Consider the following 15,858-nt stretch of genomic DNA (forward strand, 5'->3'; position numbering starts at 1 on the left):
AAATAGATGCAGTATGATCTATTCCTTCACATGAAATATTTAAGTACATATGATATTTATACTCTGGGATACACACACACTTATATATATATAGATGTATATGTATATACCTAGGAATTACTTTTTATACTCCACATATGACTTGCTATATAAAGCTGTGGTTTATTTATTCACCATAAATTTATTTTTTTCTACATGGTAACTTGTGTTATATTAATTTATATATAATGAAACACTTCCCATCACGTTGTAGGTAAATACTTGTATTTTAGCTCTTCAGAGGTTCCTGCTTCCGTCTTAAAGAGCATAGGAAAATGCTGCCGAGGAAATGCAAAATCAAACGTGTAGCAGTGATTTTCTTTAAGTGGTTTGATGGAGGACGGTTAGGCTGTGCTTAAGAATGATTTACTCTGTTTATTCCATGGATCTGTGTTTCGCGTAAATTTGCAGGCAAACTTGAATGTTGATCGTGTAGTCAAAGCTACATGTGATGGTGTTGCCACGTGTTAACATATGTATTGCAGATATTGTCAAACGCATGAACACAGTGTAAACACCCTGGAATAAATATCCCACACTGGATCATTGTTATCGTCACGGACATTTGTTGAACATAACGTCTTCTTCCTTCCTGAATTCCCTCCGTCCGTCACCTCCCCTTCTGCATGCAGCGCTGGCGAGTCCAGTCTGCAGGTTCCTGGTCCCCAGTGCTGGCAGGTCTGCCCTGCCCACTGAGGGCTCCCACGCCCGGGGCACCCCTCCCTCCCTCTGCGGCCCCTCACCTCTCCGCTAGCTCCTTCCCTTCCTCTTGTAAATAGGCCAGGGTTTCTCCTATCTTAAATGCAAGACAGAATCACTTCCTTAACTTCTCCCTCACCCGTCTGTTCTCTGACTCTGCCCAGCCTATGGCCCCTGGAGGGCTTCAGTGGCGCCCTCCAGGGCAGCACCCTGCTTGCCCCTCTGTTTGCACGACTAAGACCTGAGCCCAAGACATGGGTCCTCTGCCACGTGGGTTCCTTCCTTCCTGACCCCCCTTCCTTCCTGCCCTGCTGACTGCTCCTTCCTTTTCTCCCCCTGGATGGGCATCTCATCCATCCCAGCAGATCCCAACCGGCCCCTCTCTGCTCTGGGCTCCAGCTCCCTATCTTGGGTCTCCCTCTTCACCCCCTGACCCCCACAGCTGCCATCCTCCCTGTGCCGAGCCCGCAGGACTCACTGTGAGCTCAGCCCTCAGATGCATCATTCAAAATATATCAGCCCGACGTGTGTCAGCCACGGCCCCATCCCACCCTGCTAAAAAGAACCGCGTGGTTATCGTCATGCTCGCCATTATCCTGTGATGGCAACGGGAGCTTTTCTCAGCGCTTCAGCCCCCACGAGGGCCCTGTAGGACCCAGCCTGAGGGTCTGGACTGCACCTACCCCTCAGGTGTGGGCTCAGGAGCAGAGCTGGGGAAGGTGGACTTCCCTCCCCACGATGCGCAGGAGGTGACTTCTGGGCAAAATAAAAGCGACACAACTCTAAACTTGAAGGCACTGGCACAGCAGCGCCTACAGGGGGTTCTCAGTCTCAACTGAAGCTGGGGGTATTCATCCACCTTGACCATGGCATGTTTGGGTGGTTAGTCAAAAGTATCAGTTAACTTAGACTGGGCGGGGGGCGGGGCGCGAGGGGCAGGGCGGGCAGCTCTGTCTAGTCCCAGGGCTTCTGGACATGCTCTCATGCAGCAGTCGTGACCAGCAACAGTGTCTCATATTTCCAGTTCCGGTTCCTTTCAAACGAATCAGGAGTTGATGGGCATTTGGGAGGCAATCTAAGAGTCCTTCACGATTCTAGTGCCCCCATCTTTTATTGTTGTTGGGTCCACCTGATTCTCCAGCAACTACTCAGCAGCTCCCTTGGGTCAATCCTATTCATAGACAGGACAGCTCTCTCTGCTCACACGTAAAAGTCATGCACCCACATGTTGAGTTATGTAGTCACAACAGCAAGTCCCATGGGTTCACACAGGTCTGGGGGTAAATGGGCTCTGGGGACAGCTCCTGGGGGGACAGAAGGATCTCTGCTCCAGCCATGTTTGGAATCTATTCCACGTCTGATCCGGGCCATAAGCGTTATTAATAGGATGGTTTCTGTGGCCGGGTCAGGCCCAGAGCATTGCTGCACTTAGTCATGACAGCAAGCAGAGGCAGAAGGTCCAAACGGAGCCCCTCCCATGAAAATCATCCTGCTTGTCCATGCTTTTGCCTCTGTGGGTCTAAATTGGGACAGCACTTCCCTACTTCCAAGCTTGGGAAACTCTCAAGTCTGAGACAGGTAGAGCAGTGCTTAGAAGGAAATTTACAGCTATTAAATGCCCCTATTATTTATTAATAATAGACACCAGGTGTCTGTGTAGGGGTAGGGCAGGTACTAAGGGCACTAGTGGGGACAGGGCCACAGCAGCCTGTCCCTTTAGTTTAATGCTGCAGCACTGCCTCCTGCCTCACCCCCTTAAAATCACCTTTGGCTGCCATCTGTCTTCCCAGGGGCTTCGCTGTTTCCAATGACCTTGAAATTCTCCTTCAGGAATCCACAGCCACCTTACTGGAGGTGCCTGAGGTGTTCCCGGGGCTCAGTCTGATGTGTCTCTCAACCTGAACTTGTACAGAGGTCCCGAGTCCCCCCTAAACTGTCTTCTCCTGTTTGCTTCTTCAGGGGAAATGCTGCTTTAGTTGCTCAGACTTGCTGTCATTCCTGACGTTCTACGTCCACCTTCTCACCCTCACATCCAGTCCATGCCTTATATCTGCAAAATATGCTCTGACCGGGCCGCACCTCAGCCCCCCAGGGCAGCGCTGGTCCGATCCGTAGTCTCCAGGTTGAGGCCTCCCAGGCCTTGGCTTCTGTGGGGCCGCTGGACCAGCCTGTCACAGCTCAACAAGGTCACCCCCCTCTGCAGCCTCCCAGCCCCCCATTCACTCAGCACAAATGTCAGGGCACTGGGGTCCCGACCTGCCCGCTCTCCGGCTGCAACTCCATCTCCCCCCATCCACCCCCCTCCTCCTGCCTCGGACAGGGACACTGGGTGGCTCCCCGCTCAGGCTCCGGGGGCCCGCTCCCTCACTGCCCCCAGTTCCCTCTCAGCTAGGCCTTCCTTCACTAGCTTTTCCAAATTAAACAAAACTCCAAAAATATGCCTCCGCCCGCCAACAACAACAACAACAAAAGAACATTTACTGCAGGCTTTTTAATATTAAGAAGGGGACATACAGGTTCTCACGTCCGATGCTGAGAATGGTAAAGAGGTTATAAGTTTTACCCTGAGGCAGACGTTGTGGGTCCATTAAAAAGACGCTGAGGTACACTAAAAAAGAAGAAAGTGAGACAGGCTGGGACCTGGGGCCGGGGACACTTTGCTGCAGTGCTTACACCTACACAAACGTCTCCTCGAGCAATAGAATACGAAGAAACTGTAAGGGACTAAAAATAACTGCACGCATGCGCAGTTGGGGGGCAAGTATGAACAATAACATACAAAAAGGCCACAAACCAACCGCCCTTTCTGAGGTGCTGGGAGCAAAAGCAGGGTGCTGGACACGATCCCAGCACACAGCACCAGCAAGGAGGTGTGCAGATCACCGAAGACACCCCTCCGGCCCCACCCCGCCATCGGCCCCCACCCTCACCCCATTGAAGGGACCAGCTCCCCCGTGCCTTGGGGAGCGAGCAAGGGCACCGGTTACTTGTTCTCACTCGCTGTCCTGCCGCAGGGGCCCCAGCCTGAATTTCTCATCTGGCCTCCTATCAATTTCTATTACTTAAAAAAGAGTCCAAGGACCCACGTCGGTAACAAAGGGCAGGGAAAACAGAAGCAAGGACGCCGCTGGACGTTCCGCGCCCCCCTCTGTTTTCCCACACACTCATCTCCCACGGGCCGCGAGTCCCACTGGCTCGCCTCGTTTACTGTGTTTCTCTACAAGAGCAGCGATCCTGCGTGTTCTGTTCACTGCGTGCAGACCATGCCAGGACCAAAGCCGTAGACCGTATTGCTGGTGGAACGCGGGGCCAGGAGAGGAGGCCAGGCCACCCCCGAGGTTTGGGGTACGGCTGGGCCGTGGAGACGAGCTGTGGGAATGGGAGCCTGAGATGCTCACGGGATCAGACCCCACCCTCCAACTTTGGAAGCAGATGCCTCCCCGGGCAGTGGGCCACCGCTCTGCCACACGGAAGCAGCACACTTTTCTAAATAAAAAGGAATCCATTCATGTTCACTACGGAAGTTGTTGAAACTGTAACTATTTAGATATAAAATAAGGACGTTATCTACATTCACAGTGTAACCAGGTTACCGTTTTGGTGCCTTTCCGTTTGGTTTTATGTGTGTGTATGTGTATGTGTGTGTGTGTGTGTATGTGTGTATGTGTATGTATGTGTGTGTATGTATATGTGTGTGTACGCAATATAATTGCATTTTGCTCTTCCTTTATCCCACCATGAGCATCTTTCTGTATTATTACCATCAAACACATTTTAGTGGTGGCATAATATTCCTTTCTATGGATGTATTTCAGTTTAATATCCTCATGCTCTCTGGGCACATCCCCTTTGTGCCTTTAGGATACGTTTCTGGAGAGGAATGGTTGGTTCAAGGACTTTTGAACACATAAGAAAATGGCCTTGGACAGGTTGCCTTAACACTGAAGCCCCGTTTCATGACACCCACGTAAGCCCCGTTTCAGTACCCACGATTGGTAATTTTCCAGTGCATTTATTTGCTAGCTGAACCCTGGTAAGGGGTTGCCATAGCAACAGCATGGCCTTGGCCCTGGTGAGTGGGAAGCCCAGATCACTCATTTCTTTGTGCCCTTGGGGGATGGTGGCTGAGGACTCATGGTACTTGGGGCTGGCGATCCTGGTGGGGGGGTTGGTGAACCTGGGAGGACGGCCCAGAACTGGAGGCTTACTGCAGACGTGACGGATGCCAGCAAGGCCACAGGCTGGCTCCTTGGGTTCTCTTGCCAGAGATGGAAGCAGGGAAAGTTCCGACTATAGTCGGAACATCACTGCCCTCTGGGTTATTTCGTAACACAAAACCCGGAACCGGTCACTATCAAGGGGAAGGGGATTTCTTTATGGTAAAAACTTTATTTACTATTTATAAATACATTGCAAGACGAACTTTTCAAAAATACCTTTTTTTTTTCTCAAAAACTTAATTAAAAAAATAAAGGAAAGCTAATAGGTAGGCAGAACATCTTGAGATCCCTTTGTGTTCTCCAGGAGGGCTGTGTGCAGCGTGCATACAACCAGAGGCTACAGTGGGGCGGCCGAGGGCCCCTCCCCACTCTCCTGCCAGACCTGGAGGGTGGCCTCCAGGAGAGCGGCTGCGCCCTGTGCACGAGCCCCCTCCCTCCGTCGTGGCCGTGTTTATATTCTCTAGCATTGCTTACAATTCGTCTAGGATTATCTAGTATAGGTGCTATCATATCTGGACGATGACGTATACACTGTGAACAGTCATGAAGAGGGTATTCTCTCTGTGTGTACGTGTGACTTAGAAAGAAAAGAAGGAAGTCCAAGTGCAGCAAAGCAAGGGGGATTCTCTGTGTTCTCCCAGTGTCCTCGACCAGCTCCCCAGCAAGCCATTCGTCTTCCAGGTTAGATAGAATCATTATTTTTTACATTGTGCCAAGGAGGACAAAAGGGGAGAGATGAAAATAAACCTCTTTTGTCTTTAAGGAGCTTATCCTCAAGAATACACTTGCTCTTGAATTGTTGAGTGGGAAAACGCTATTTTCTGCAGTCATTGGAGAACAAGGCTATTATCTGTGATGCCCCTGGCTGTCACCCTGCCCCCCTGCCCCACGGGGCCTCAGCAAAGGCTGTGTCTTCAGGAAGCTGCCTGACAAAGAAGGGTCAGAAATCCCCACCTTTGTAGGTTCCCAGAGTTCCCTAGAACATTCTTGGTCATTATTATTATTATTTTTTTGTGCAAGATTCCACCTTATTCTCTCCACTAGTTTCCAAGCAGTGCAGGTCCCTTGAAGATACAAAATATCTTCTTGGTCCAGGGACCCCGGCCCTTGCTTCCAAGACGTAGCTTCAGGTGGGTGCGTCGTGATGTGCAGGCATCAGAGGGCAGGGCGTTCCTCTTCTCGATGAGGCCTTGTGTCATCTTACACGTGGGGACGAAGCGCGCGTCTACATAAGCAACACTGTCGCTAAGGCATGAAGTGGAGGGTTGGCTGCGTCGGCAAACACGTGGGGAGGGTTCCAGGGTGGTGTGAGCTACGGCCACGCCGTGCTTGAGCTTACAGGAAGCAACAAGAAGAATCAAACTGAGTTTCACTGACTACTGGAAAGTGGAAAGAGGCCAAGTTCACCATTTGGAAGAAAACTAGGCATTTCAAACATCTCTTTCTAAACTTTGGTTTAAAAAAAAAAAAAATCAATTCACCACAAAAAGAAATTGAAATCGAGGCTGTAGCCAGCTGCTGATCATGTCCTTGGCAGTCTTTTGTGCAAAATAAGGCATATTTGAGCTCCACATGAACTAAAACAGAAAGAAAAAGGAATGTATTGAAATGACTCCCCCCAAATCAAAAGGGCGCGGTGCCCACGCTGGGATCACAGGCATGATAGCCAGGCAATTGGCAGGGTGGAGGCTCATTCCACACTTTTTAACAAAGCAGAGAACACCACGAGACGCCCACGGTGTTCACTAACATAATCACCCTAAAATTATCATTATTTTTTCCAACTTGCAAGGCAACAGAACTTATCACTAAAAATGACAGTTTCTTCTGTTTACTTAAATTTGTCTTGAGATGATGAAATATATTTATCTTTTTCCCCCCAATAGCTCTCTCATTTATGAAAAAAGATTTTTAAATATGATTTCATTCTTCCACGTGATGGTTTGAAATTTCATTTTCACGTTAGATTTAAATAAACTTTATTAACATGCTATTAATCATAGACTCCCAGAATAGCCATAATGTATTTTACTGGGAAGAAAAAGCCACGTCTTTTAGAAACACATTCCTTTAACAAGTTCTTTTGGATGAAAACAGTTTACATGTGAAGATAAATGAACCATCAGGCTCACGGGGGAAAAGCTTAACTTTGGAAATCTTACGTTGTGTATGAATGTTTAAGTGTTCTAAGTTCTTTAAAAATGAGGCAATGCTATATTTAAAATGGATAACCAACAAGGACCTACTGTATAGCACGGGGAACTCTGCTCAATATTATGTAACAACCGAACTGGGAAAAGAATTTGAAAAAGAGCAGATACATGTATATGTTTAACTGAATCACTCTGTTGTACACCTGAAACTAACACAACATTGTTAATCAACTATACACTAATGTAAAATAAAAAGTTCAAAAAAAATGAGGCTAAGTATCTCTAAGACAAGCTGGCCACAGACCCTCTTTCCTGCTCTGGTTTGGGCGGGTTGAGGGCTCTGTCTCGTGTGGGTCTGTCCTCCAGGCCAGTGCCGCTTCTGGGTCGCCAGCCCCTGGGATCTATAGATGCCCCTCCCACCAGGCTGGGTCCTGCGCCCCCTCGGATCCCACCAGTGCCCAGGGCTTACGTGGCCGCAGTCGTCTACTTGCTCTCCATGCTGTAGCAGTGCACGTCCCCTTTCCCCTTCACGTCGAAGCCCGGGAGGGGCTGCCCGTACTTATCCACGCACCAGCAGAAGCCCCGCTTCCTGCCTTTGGAAGGGCGGCACTGTGGGCAAAGCACAAATGATACAGTGAGTCCCGGAGAGGCCCCGCCAAGGGGGTCCTGACGACGGGGGCAGGTGCTCAGCACCCAGGATGGTTTCCCAGCACGGCCTCTGCTATGCTGTGGAAGCGCGACTGATCAAGGTCTTGTGTGCACAGCGTGTGTCTGGGGGCATGCTGGGCAGGTATGAGTGCCCCAAGAAAGCAGGGGTCCTGGTGGTTTTGTGTCCCTCAGGGTCTTGCTGGGGTGGACATTGGCCCCTGTTGGTCCTACAGGTCTATCTGCTGAATGGGGGGAATGATAACGTCCCATCTGCCCTGTGCTTGTCACATTTGGGTGTTTCAGACCACACCCCAAGCTGTGTATATGGTAGCTTCTCAGGGTGAGTTTGCTGAATAAGGACTGATAGAAATATACGAAAAGGCAAAGAGACCAGTAGCCACTGAACAGGATGGGGCCCTCTAATCCAGGCCACTCCCACCAACACTCTGAACACGGCCCTGTGTTCTGTGACTAATTCCGTAGATGCTGAGGTAGGAGGCATCCAATTAGAGAGTCCATTGAGATGCTCCCGTAGAGTGATCTGAAATCTACAGAGGTACACTCAGCATGCCTTAAAGTAACAATGTATCTGACCCTTTACAGCTGGTCACCACCAGGAAGGCACGGGTGTGGAAGGGACCAACGTGGGACCTCAGGGTAAGCCTCCTGCCACAGCAGCTCACGTCAGGCTTCTTGGAAATTCTCTACAACAGTTAATAAAAACATCCCTCCACGGTGCAGTGCGAACGTGTCTGGGTCCCTCTATGGCTAGTAAGAGGCTCCAGGGAGCCCTCGCGTTGCTCTGTGGGTCGGGAGGCAGAAGCGGACAGCGGGAAGATACCAGGATTTAGGGATTTAGGGGACGCCCCTCGGAGGTCTTGGATGTGGCAGGAACCGCAAGCAACAGCGGCAGCCAGAGCATTTGGGTGGAGGGCTGGTGTCTCCTCCGCGTAAGCGGACGGTGGGAGAGAAAGGAGCTCGCGGACCGTGCTCACCTGCTTTTTCTTGTAGAAGCCCTTCTTGTCGCAGTTGGGGATGTGGATGCCCCTGGGGCTAAGCATGTTCAGGAACTTGAGATGGTTCAGCGTGTCCTCCATTTCCCGGCGGCAGGGCCCCTGGGGAGAAAACTCAGGTTACCTGGGAACTCCCCGTCTGACAAAACCCTGCAACGCCCGGGGAACCGGCCACGTGCCCCTGAGCGTCTCTGCCCGACTTAGCTGTCACCGTGCCCACGCAGCTGCCAACCAGGGCTCCCTGTCTCTCTTCTGACTCTGCAGAGCGAGGCACAGAACTGGGACAGGGACCCACAGGCCAGGACACTCGGGGGCCACGTGAACAGCTCTTGTGAGAACACCTCTCTGCCCTGCAGGGGCCTGGAGAGCAGTGCACTGATTCTCAGGAGATCTCTGCCATAGGGGAGGGTCAATAGCCCTTCTGTAAGGATGGGCTCTTGGTTGCCCACTCAAGCAGCAGGACCACCGGAATAACTGCCGGGGCTCTTGAGTAAAGAGCAACCCCGTGATCTCCAGATGCCCAGGCCGGGCAGCCCCACCCTCAACAGCAAAAGGAAAAGCGCTCACGTATTCCGTCTCACGCTTGGACTCGGACGAGAAGTTCTGCGTGTCTGTGCTCTGAGACTCATAGTCGACCTTGTAGCGCTGGCTGTCCTTGGCGTGTCCTTTCTTGATGACGTCCATCTTGGTGTGGACGGGGTGGAATTTGGAGTCGGGCACCCTGTGCGTGCTGGTCAGGGCCTGGTTCTCTGTGCTCCCCACGCTGTGGCCTTCCTCTGACTCACTGCCATTTCCTTGAAAGACACAAGGGAGACACAGACTTGAGGGTCATTGACATTTAACGACGGGATCTTACCATTTTGACCAAGTCCGAACCGAATGGAAATGTGATTCAATAATTCCAAGTTTAGAAAAACACCTCGATAAAGTATTATTCCATAATACTAGTGGTGAATGGTACCCCCTTGGTCTCAAGAAGGCATCTCTTAAAAATGATATCTGACACGTGCTATTACAAAGCGGGTGCTGCTGAAGAAAAATGCTTTTCGTGCTCTCAGCTTTCAAGTACCTCCCATCCTCCACCAGGAGGGGGCAGAGCCGAGCCAGGAAAGGCTCCGAAGCCCACTCAGAAATCCCTCAGGGATGCCCCAGTGCGGGCCTCCCCCGTGTGGACTTGTGGACAAGCACATCCTCTGCCCCACCCGGCGCTGCTGAATCAGAAGCGCTGGGGCGATGGCAGAAACCTGGGAGTCAGCAAGCCCCAGGGATTCTGATTCCAGCCCGTCCTAAGTGCCGCCAGGCAAAGGGCTCAGACGGGGAAACTGAATTCTCCACAAAGCGCCTTTGCCTCAGGCCCCTGGACTCATGAGGCATGTCGGGTAGTGTTTCACAGGTCTCGCCGTCACATCTCTCACTGTCCGCGCAGGGTCTGGAACACCCACAGGAGCTGCACAGACCCTGCGGATCCTGGGGCACTGTCCTGGGTGAGTCCTTCCTTCCTTGTCTGCATAGGAGCAAATGGGATGGGGACACCACCAAACAAGGCTTAACAATCCTTTGTGCCAAAGAGCTTCACTCTGAAAAGGAAGCCGCTTCTGCACATCTCTGATTGTAATCAAACTAACGAAGACACACTTGCTATTGATATTGGAATGTCCACAGCGTCACTGGGATTTGAAGTATACTGGCTAAATTGCAGCTGATATGGAAGGAGAACGCTCTCTGTTCCTTTCCAGGATGAACTTGGGCCGGCTAAGGGAGAAGGGCCAGTGGGGAGCCCCTTCCTCTTGCCTGGTTCTGTGCAGCCAGGTAACTGTCATAGGATGACCTCACTGATGAGCAGAGTCCTGATGCCTCCCCCTCCTAGGTGGGGCTCAGTTCGCTATCTGATCCCACATCTACTACCCCTGGGGTGCCAAGCGCACTGCTCCAGCTGACCTGTTCTCTACCCTCCCGAGAACTGGCCCATCAAGGTGGCAAGCCTGCTCACCTGCCTGGAAGCCTGCCAAGGCCTCTGGCTCTAGGCTCCGAGGAGCAAATGTCTAGCTCTGGCTTGGAGAGTGCTTCTGGAGGGTTGAGAAGGGCTGAAAGATACTCTGCTTCTGTTGCAGAAGCCCTGCTCTCTCCTGGAGGCATCTCGGGCAGGTGCGCTCACAGGGGTGTTTGGGGGAAGTCCTCGTTCTCTCTGGGTTTCGATCACCCGGGAAAAGAAACAGTTCCATGAGGAGAAGTTGCAAAGTTCCCAAGGGGTCTGGTGTTTGGGGAAGCACAAATTTATCCAGCCCAGCAACCGACAGAGTAAGTTTTTAATTGGTAGAATTTGGTTTCAATTTCCTTTCATCTTAGTTTTATTTGTTTATTTTTTCCACGGAAGTACTGGGGCAAAGGGGATGCTAAGAATATGCAAATGAATATATTTGCATTTCTTTTCCAAGAACTCTGAGTAATTTCTTAAACTTCCTTGGTTTCTTTCTAATGCCTGCTGAGAGAGGAAAAGAAAACCGTTCCATTTAAGCCACATATAATTTTCTTAAACTTTTGACTGTTATTTAAATGTACCCCCCCAGGTGGATTTTAGAAGTCACTTAGATCTTTCCGTAATTTTATAATAAACCCCATCAACCTATACTGTGGAGCTACTAAGACAGTAATCTTACTTCCCATTATAGTCTAGCCAAAAGTTACAACATCTATAAAAACTTCTAAGATCACTTTCTGAATATCCAAAAATGAACGGTAACAATGAAGTACACACACAGCAAACGCCCCAACTGCCCTGAGAGACAAATACATCCAGCAATTCTAACCAGTCTACCGGAGCCAGTATATGTTTCAGGCAGTTGTAATTTTACCTTTCCACGAGTCCTGAAAGGAAATAGCCTCACCTGGGAGTGGAAATCTGCAGGTAAGGAAATTATAAGGGGATTTCCATCCTTCTAGCCCCAGATGGGGGCTAGCCCACGGTGGCCTGTCCAGCTGGTGGCTGGAGGTGAGGGCTTTATCTCCTAGCCTTCAGCGACGCGGTAAGTGCATTCACATACCTGAGTGAGGCTGGCTAAGCGTGCTTGAAATTTAGAGGAACACCTGCCAACTCCAGAGTCATTTCTTTCTGAACGTCAGGTTGTCCAACCCGGTTCCCACCTCGCTGCTTCTGGGACACCCCCGGGCCTGAAACTGCTTTGCAAACCGTAAGTCTGTGTAATTCAGTATTTTTAAAGCCAGCTACCATTTCCCTCAACGTGCCTGCCCACCTTCCCCGTCCAAATCCGCCCTGGCCCATTCCCTGCGCCCCCCGGCCCCGCAAGCATCCTCGGCATGGACACGCTCGCTCTTCGTTCGTGGGAAACAGAAGTCGCGGTACGGAATTGGGCCGCACAGTACACGCCCACGTTTCGGCGCAGCGCCTGCATGAATGGCTTGAGAATCTCCTCCGTCCAGGATCTCTCCACTGACCGTTAACCTCTGCATCCGCTCCCTCCCTGCCCAGGAAATCTATAACCCATTTTCGCCGAAAGCGCTTTACAATTTACAAGAACTCTGCACTCAAAGAACGGAGCGAGTAGAGGGCCGGTTGCGGAGGGTCCCTCAGGCGAGCGCCCTCGCCTCGCGGGGCTTCAGCTTCCCCACTTACAACCCTTGGGGTGGGAACAGCAGCGAAGTCTCCACAGAGGTACAACCTTTGGCCTTGGCCGAGGGGCGCGCTTCGGCGGCGCACCTGGCGTGGGTAGCTCACCTGGCGCGGGCGTTGCGGGCAGCAGGTAGGCGCGCAGGCGGCCGGCGGCGCTGGCGTTGGCGCAGATCCCGCGGCCGTCCAGCAGCGCTTGTAGCGGGCGTGGCTCGCCGGGCGGCGGCTGGCAGCGGAGGCCGGAGCCGCAGCGCTCGGTGTAGACGCCGCAAGGCTGACCCTCGCGCAGCGCGCACGTCAGGCAGCAGCCACAGCCCGGCTCGCGCACAAGCTCGGCGCACGGGGGCGCAGGGGGAGGTGGCGCGCACTGGGCCAGGGCACGCGCGTCGCACGGCTCGCAGCGCACCACTGGGCCGGTGCCCGCAGCGCCCGCGCCGGCCCGTGCCGCTGGCGGCCCGTGGAGAAATGCCAGCGCGGTCAGAGCCGCAGTCCAGAGCGCGGAGCGCGCCCTCAGCATGGCAGGGAGCGGGGATCCTCCTCTCCGCCGCGGAGATCCGATGCTGGGCTGGCCGGGGGACGCGGGGACGGGGCGACAGCGAGCGGCGCGAGGATGTGGGAGCGTGGCAGGAAGGGTCCAATCCTCAGTGTGGAGCCGCCGCGCTAGCATCTGGGCAGCCTGGGTGCGCCAGCCACTATATAGAAGCCGGGTGGCCGAGGACACGCCCCGGAACGGCGCGCCGTCTGCGGGGAGGGGGGCGGGGGCGGGCCGGCGCGGACCCGGATCCCCGGGCCCGCGCCTCGCCCTGTGCGGCCTGGCCGAGTGCGGGGGCGCGTAGCGCGCGGCCGTCCGCGCACCTGCTTCGCTCGCTCATGCCCGGCGCCCCCCCCCACCCCCCCGGAACCCCTCGGTCCCCGGGAACTCGGCAGCACCACCACCCCGCCGTCCCAGGTGCCTCCGGCCACCCAAGCGCTTCGGCCACCCCGGCATCTCCGGCGCCCCAGGCCACCCCAGCGCCCCCCACCTTGGCCACCCCGTTGCAGCCGCCCTTCTCCCTCTGTGCCCCAGGTTGAGGTCGCTCCGTGGCGAGATGGTGTCAGGGAAACTGGTGAGCACAGCTCTTCACCGTGTGTACTTGGCAAAGCTTTGCAACATTTAATACCTTGGGTCGGGGGATGAATTTCTGAATGAGGATACCCGATTCGCATCGGGGTCTCGGGGAGCCAAGGACTCGGGGTTTTATCATTAGCACCTACCTTCCCCCCACAAATGCGCGTCTGCAGGTGCGCACGTGGTTTTCGTCCTTTCCACGTAACTTCTCAAAGAGGTGAGAGCTCACACTTGCCGTCTGTACGCAAGTACTTGGTTAGCAAAGTGGGCCGGCGGCGAATGGGTCCTTAGCAAGGCTTGTCAGAGATTTGACATGACGCCTGTTCTTGTTTTAGGCATTGTTTTCCAATAGAGCTTACATTCACAACAAAAGAATATAAAAACCAATAAAGCCAGCACTGCTGAAGCGTGATTAATAACCTAAGTCCTTAAAATTGGTGATTTCCACTATCATTTTTTCAGGTCACTTTGTATTCCTGTACTAAGTTTCCTGCGGTGCGTTGAAGTGGAGACTTTGGAATTCTCGCTCATCTGTGCAATGTAAACACTTTGCACTAGGGGGGGAAGTCCGAGAGCACAATTGCGCCGGGAGGTCTCGGTGAATCTGGTGGGCCGGCTCCGTGCGGATCTTTTCAACTGTGTCTGCGCGCCCCTTCCCTAGGTGACCAACAGAGGACGCCAGTGGTCCAGGATTGAATTTGGAATTACACTTGCAAGGCTCTTACAAAGGGCGTGTGGATCAGCAGTGGGAAGTGGCGAGACCACCGCGTGAGCGGACTTTCCTGGACGCTGTAGAAAACGGATACTTGTCCTAGGAGGAGGATCGGTGTCTAGGAAGACCCTTTTGCAGTTTGCAGTAGAAACAGCAAATGAGGACCTCCTTGCATTCCCTCCTCCACCCCGGGCAGAGCTCTACGCAGCCGTGGGTGAAGTTAACATGGTCCCTACTCTGTGTGTGTATGTGTGTATATATATATATATATATATATATATGTATATATCACCATACATCGCCTCCTTTTAGTAAATTGGGAAGGCCAATTTACTCATAGCAAATAAATAATAAAATAATAGTACTAACTGAGGCTTTACAAAGGAGAACAGATAAAAGGCAGAGAGGGTCTTGTCTTCCCCGGCCCGCAAAGGCACAGCCCCTCATGTCCCCGTCGTGCCCCACCTCCTTCCCCATCACTCAGGCTAGATTGCCCTGTTTACTGTGAACTGTGCCATAACCATCGCTGTCTATTCCCTTTCTCCTGTACCACTCCTTGTACCTGTATGTTATCTGCTTTGACAGCCAAGAACAGGGTCTCCAATTTCATTGGAAAATTGAAACAAAACATGTGTTCCTCCTTAATAGCTAACCATGGAGAACTTGACTCTGATATTCCGGCCGGTTTCTGTATCAGAAGATTCTTGGGGTGGCAGGTCCGCCTCTGTTTAGCACAGTGTTATACCCGGGGCTGAGCTGGTCTTTGGTCAGTGTGACATTTTTTATCAGCATTGTCTATTTTATTTTATTTTTGGCTGCCTTGGGTCTTTCTGGCTGCACACGGGCTTTTCTCTGGTTGCGGCGAGTAGCGGGGGCTACTCTTCGTTGCGGTGCGCAGGCTTCTCATTGTGGTGGCTTCTTTTTGGGAGCACGGGCTCTAGGTGGGCGGGCTTCAGTAGTTGTGGCACACGGACTCAGCAGTTGTGGCTCACGGGCTCTAGAGTGCAGGCTCAGTAGTCGTGGCGGACGGGCTTAGTTGCTCCGCGGCATGTGGCATCTTCCCGGACCAGGGCTCGAACCCGTGTCTCCTCCATTGGCAGGCGGAGATTCTTAACCACTGCGCCACCGGGGAAGCCCCGGGGAAGCCCTTACCAGCATCATCATCTAAGTAGCGGACAAGGGAAGCCCAGGGAGAATGTCTAAAGTCACAGACCTCGCCGTGCAGTTGGAGAAAAGGTGAGTGTTCTGCGCGGAGTCCCTAGGGGGCGCCTAAGCGTCGGGATGTCCCTGAACAAGCCAGAGACCAAGAAAACTAAAGGTTACACTGTAACTTGCAATAACGTTCCACAACAGCGTTTCATAGACTCTCATGACCTTTCTCGTGAAATCTTGCAAAGTAAATCTGGGGCAGTGATGTGGGGAGAATTGTGTTTCAATTTTTAATCATTTTTATTTCACAAAACTGCAGGGAACCACAATCCCCTCCTCCCCTCACCATGGAATGTAGTTGTTGCAGGGAAGACTTGGGGACTTGGACGGGATAAAACTTAATTTTGTGGCATTCTAGTTAATTTTGTCAAACTACCAATTCATCTGGCGTTTGTGGTTATTAACATAAAGTGGTTGGTAGGAAAGATGGCT

General features: G+C 52.4%; 1 protein-coding gene across 1 annotated transcript; it reads right to left on the reverse strand.

Annotated features, from left to right (window-relative positions):
- Positions 1-5,130: 5,130 nt before the first annotated feature.
- On the reverse strand, positions 5,131-13,046 carry IGFBP3 (insulin like growth factor binding protein 3). Its single transcript, XM_030871269.3, has 5 exons — positions 12,506-13,046; positions 9,340-9,566; positions 8,755-8,874; positions 7,581-7,720; positions 5,131-6,535 (listed from the first exon to the last, which is right to left on the reverse strand). The coding sequence occupies exons 1-4, from the start codon at positions 12,912-12,914 to the stop codon at positions 7,595-7,597; spliced, it is 882 nt and encodes a 293-aa protein (XP_030727129.1). The 5' UTR covers positions 12,915-13,046; the 3' UTR covers positions 5,131-6,535; positions 7,581-7,594.
- Between the last annotated feature and the right edge of the window lie 2,812 nt (positions 13,047-15,858).

The sequence above is a fragment of the Globicephala melas genome, chromosome 9, assembly GCF_963455315.2.
Source record: "Globicephala melas chromosome 9, mGloMel1.2, whole genome shotgun sequence".
NCBI lineage: Eukaryota > Metazoa > Chordata > Mammalia > Artiodactyla > Delphinidae > Globicephala > Globicephala melas.

Bases quoted from the DNA above. Each gene is read 5' to 3' on its own strand.
- IGFBP3 (XM_030871269.3), bottom strand. From the start codon at position 12,914: ATGCTGAGGGCGCGCTCCGCGCTCTGGACTGCGGCTCTGACCGCGCTG. The intron at 9,567-12,505 runs GTGAGCTACCCA...GTGTCTTTCAAG, and splicing joins GCCCGCAACGCCCGCGCCAG to GAAATGGCAGTGAGTCAGAG. The intron at 8,875-9,339 runs GTGAGCGCTTTT...TTTTCTCCCCAG, and splicing joins CCAAGCGTGAGACGGAATAC to GGGCCCTGCCGCCGGGAAAT.